Raw genomic sequence first — 4,350 nt, forward strand, 5'->3', positions numbered from 1 at the left:
TCGCCCATGGCCAATTTTGGGTACGGTAATTTTCTGCGATTTCGCGGGTGCGCGCAATTTTAAAGCTTGACATGTTTGGTGTCTATTTACCCGACGTGACCCGATCTTTTATATTTTACCAAAAAACTGGGTAATAATAAATGTTTCCTAACATAATGTTAAAAAAAACTTTTTTTCCCCAAATTTTCTGTAATTTTTCCTAATTATAGTAAAAAATAAAAACCCCAGTGGTGATTAAATACCACCGAAATAAAGCTCTATCTGTCCCCAAAAAATGGTATAAAATTCATTTCAGTACAGCGCTGCATGACGGAATAAACATCAGTCAAAGTACCACAGCGCTGAATACTGAAAAATGGCCTGGCCAGGAAGGGGGTCTAAACACCTGGTCTTGAAGTGGTTAAACTTCCCAGTTAAATGGACTGGTCACTTAGCACAGTAAGGACAAAGTACATGTCATGGCTTTAAAACATTTCTAAATAAACCCATGCAAGCTAAAATGTCTCCCTGCTTCAAAACTAGTGCAATTTTGAAATAGAATAATAATAATTAAAAAAAGGCCTTCAATAGTGAAAGCCTTTTTAGAACGATGAATATATGTCATCTACCTTGAACTATGTATAATGAGTATTCCGAAGTGGTCCTATACATGAAAGAATACGGAGTATAATTTGACCTTCTTTTAAAGCTTAATCCGAGTCTCTGCCTAAAGTGCTGCTGGTGGAGAACATGAGGTTGTTTGTATGCATTTGGGGGCTTTTCCGGGTTGGGACCATTTAGATACTGTGAAGCACTGGCTTGCAGATGGTATTTATGGAATCACCTGGGCTTCTCACCTACACAGGATGAGGGTCTCCAGGATTTGTGTTTACTTTCTCAGATCTTAGTAAATTCTGGTCTTGGTCCTGAAGGCTTTTTAGAGCTTAAGGTGAGATAAAGCCTCCAATTCTGGGTCCACATTTGATCTGATAGCCAGTCCCTTTAGATTATGCAGTTGTGCACGGGTCCGTATTGTTTGGGAGATAACCGAGGCTCAGAGTTCCTCACACCCCAGGAAGAGAGTCGTGCTGCAGGGAGCACCGGGTGTGCACAGACACATTAAAGCTGATCATACACGGTCAGAATTTTGTTAAAACATTCATTAGAAATTGTTCATCAGAGCATTCGATCTTGCCATCATTGACTTAGCCAATAATGGTTTGAAATCCCTTAGCAGACCCGCTACCTAAATGGAATCCCAGATGTATTAAACAAGTTTCTTTTGTGTTTAGCACATGAGCATTACAATATGTGAAATTTTTTTCAAAACATAATACTTAGAACTTTGCTCAAACATAACCATCCTCTCAAGACCTACAGCTCTCTATTTACCTCCTCCCATGCCCGCCTCCAGGACTTCTCCAGAGTGTCTCCCATACTCTGGAACTCCCTACCCTAATCTGTCCGCCTATCTCCTACGCTGCCCACCTTTAGGCGATTCATAAAAACTCCTCTCTTCAGGGAAGCCTATCCCATCTCAACGTAACTGCCCTTTTGCTTCTTCCACAAACTCAATCCAAACAGTTACCTGCATCACCTGCCCCTCCTACTAGTTTGTAAGCTCTAACTGTACTGTCTCCCCCATTTTGTAAAGCGATGCGCAAACTGTTGGCACCATATAAATCCTGTATAATAATAATAGGATCCTGCTCTTTGGATGGACCACAAACCATTAGTCGACAGAACGTTCCAGATGAGCCCGCTCTAACAGGCAGAAAACATGTACAAACCAATGTGGATTTCATTGCCAGGAGGCTAAAGTGTCACGTTGTTGTCCATACTTTAAGCGAAATCCTCAGAACACAACTACATTTATATATACAGTCCATGTAATGCAGCCTGATTTGTATGTAAATATGTTATGTGTTGTGTTGAAAGGGTGACAGCTTACAATTATTATTAATTTTTTTTTTAGTATACAAGTAGTGCAAAGCAATGGAGTTTTTGGAGTTCTATACATGTTTCTTTTGGGAAACTTCTTAAAGTCTGCTTCATACCTGCTTGGATTTCCACACTTCCAGAACGGGCATACCAGCAATGATGGAATTGGGGTCTTCCTGAGCAGCTGAGTTAACGGTGTCATTGGCACCAATTACAAGGACCAGATCAGTTTCTAGGCAACAAAGAAAAACAGAAGTAAGCCAAAGTAAATTTTACAAAACTGATTACTTAGAAACATTACTACCTTCCAGCTATACTGTCCAGGGTTCAAATGCCGCCAGAGATGCTAAATGCATGTGTTTATCATTCTATTCACATTTGTGGAGGATGCTCCATCCTCCTCCAGTAATATCACTAGGTTAACTGGTTTCTACCCAAACCAGCTCTGCTGTGTGTACATGTTTGTGAAAAAAGCAGCAAAATATTACATTGCATTTTCTTTTAAAAGTCATATGTTGATCAGTCATTATTTCTATGATGATCAACATTAGATGGTTTGATCCTGTAAAGCTTTGAAAACTCAATTTCGGTGAGACCATCAATTTTTGTGTGATGTGATAATGAACGCGATGACGTTTAAAAAAAATAAAGCCAATGATGGGGAAGCATTGGACCTACACGTTGATATACCCCTTCCTCAAAGAGCAATTCAATCACCAATGCTCATGCTCTCCTCTGAGAGCTTTAGTTGTGGCTTCTGGAGGCATGCTAGATCGTCGCTTCCTCACAAATAGCAGTGGTCCTCATTGCATAGTGTTGCTGTTGGAGAGATGCTGGGACTGGTGGTGGGAGCAGTTATACTACTTACAACTAGGTATGCACAGCCACCAAGTACTGTACACGATGCAAGTAAATATACTTTTCTAGCGCCAAGACTAGACTAAAGAAAAACTCAAAAGTTAGGAGGCAGCATTGGCTATGGGGCTCCTGGGATTTGTGCATCCCTGTTTTAATGTATGATCTGTAGGGATGCAGCTATATAATCGGCCGCCGAAACATATCGGCCAAAAATTGCACTTTTGGCATAATGTCAAAAGTGCCATTTTCCTGCCAATACATCGGCGCATACCTGTTTTCTCTCCTCCCCGCTGGGCGCTGCTCTGTGTCCCAGCGGGGAGGAGAGAACGTGTGACCGCTGGCCGAGCGCTGCAGGAGGTGAGCACTGTGAGCAGCCGGCGTCTCTCCTCCCACACCGCGCAGCCTCCTATCACAGTCCGGGAGAGCGGTGGGCGGAGACAGCCCGCGCTATCACAGGAGGCTGAGCTCTCCTCCATGCACCGCCCCGCTCAGCCACCTGTGACAGCGTGTCAGGATGGAGAGCAAGTACAAACACTCAACGATCAGTGATTGCGGAGTGTTTGTAGATAATTGAGGCCATGGTATGTTTACTATATCCTCAATTATGATTGAGTGGGAAGTGACCTACATAACCTCCTGTCCATTCATAGTTGTAGTTATAGTAAACATACTATATTCTCATGTTATGTATGAACAGGAACACTCAGAGGATTTCTGTTCATTGATAACAGGGGATACAGAAAAAGAGATAGAGGACTTTGTGTCCTCTTTTGTGTATCTCTTTTTCTATTTTAAAAGGGAAATAGACCCCTAATATTTCCCCAAAGCCCCTACAAGTAAAGTAAAAAACAAAAATATTTAACAAAAAATGAATAAATAAAACTATATATTTTTTAAATATTTGAAAAAATTTAAATAAAAAAAACATTTTCGGTTTTGGCCTGACAATTGTTTTTATTTTGGTTTCGTTTCGGTTTTGAAATTTCCATTTCGGTGCACCTCTAATGATTTGTGATAAATATGTATATTTTTTGTATTATTATTATTAGGGATGCACCAATACCAATTTTTTCCCAGATAAAGTACTGATACTTGTCCAAGTACTCACAGATACCAATTACTGATACCTTTTTCTTTTTTGTCCTCTTGACAGTTTTTGTAAAACAATACAGACTAATGATTTCAGGACAGTGGGTGGAGCACCAGGGCCCAGTCGCAGCTGCAACCCTGGTAGTTCTTGTGAAAATGGCAAGTATCGGCACTGGCATCTGAACATCTCTACTTACCATAACATTTACGCTTCCTGCTCACTATATAATGTACATGCATACTATTTTTATTTTTTTTAAACTTCATCTGGACTTTAAACCTTACAGCGAAGCCTCATAAAAACTTTGGGAGCACCAATCCTACAACTGAATGGGTCACTACACATAATGCAAATGTACACTAGGGCTTCTCACCAGGGAAGTCTTCATTGATCTCATCCATCTCCAGCACAATATCATATGGAACTCCAGCTTCAGCCAGAAGTACGTTCAGCTGACCAGGCATACGACCTGCCACGGGGTG

The 4,350-nt window shown here is 41.0% G+C and overlaps 1 protein-coding gene across 1 annotated transcript in view; it reads right to left on the reverse strand.

Moving 5' to 3' along the window:
* NNT (nicotinamide nucleotide transhydrogenase) overlaps positions 1-4,350 on the reverse strand; it is a 120,002-nt gene that overhangs the window by 2,071 nt on the left and 113,581 nt on the right. Inside the window, exons 21-22 of the mRNA XM_018562314.1 lie at positions 4,242-4,350; positions 2,037-2,152 (exon numbers count right to left, since the gene is read on the reverse strand). The exon at positions 4,242-4,350 is cut by the window's right edge and continues 9 nt beyond it. Coding sequence (XP_018417816.1) covers positions 2,037-2,152; positions 4,242-4,350 — 225 coding nt within the window. The remainder of the gene's footprint in view (positions 1-2,036; positions 2,153-4,241) is intronic.

This window comes from Nanorana parkeri, unplaced genomic scaffold (genome assembly GCF_000935625.1).
Source record: "Nanorana parkeri isolate BGI_ZX_2015 unplaced genomic scaffold, ASM93562v1 scaffold571, whole genome shotgun sequence".
Lineage (NCBI taxonomy): Eukaryota > Metazoa > Chordata > Amphibia > Anura > Dicroglossidae > Nanorana > Nanorana parkeri.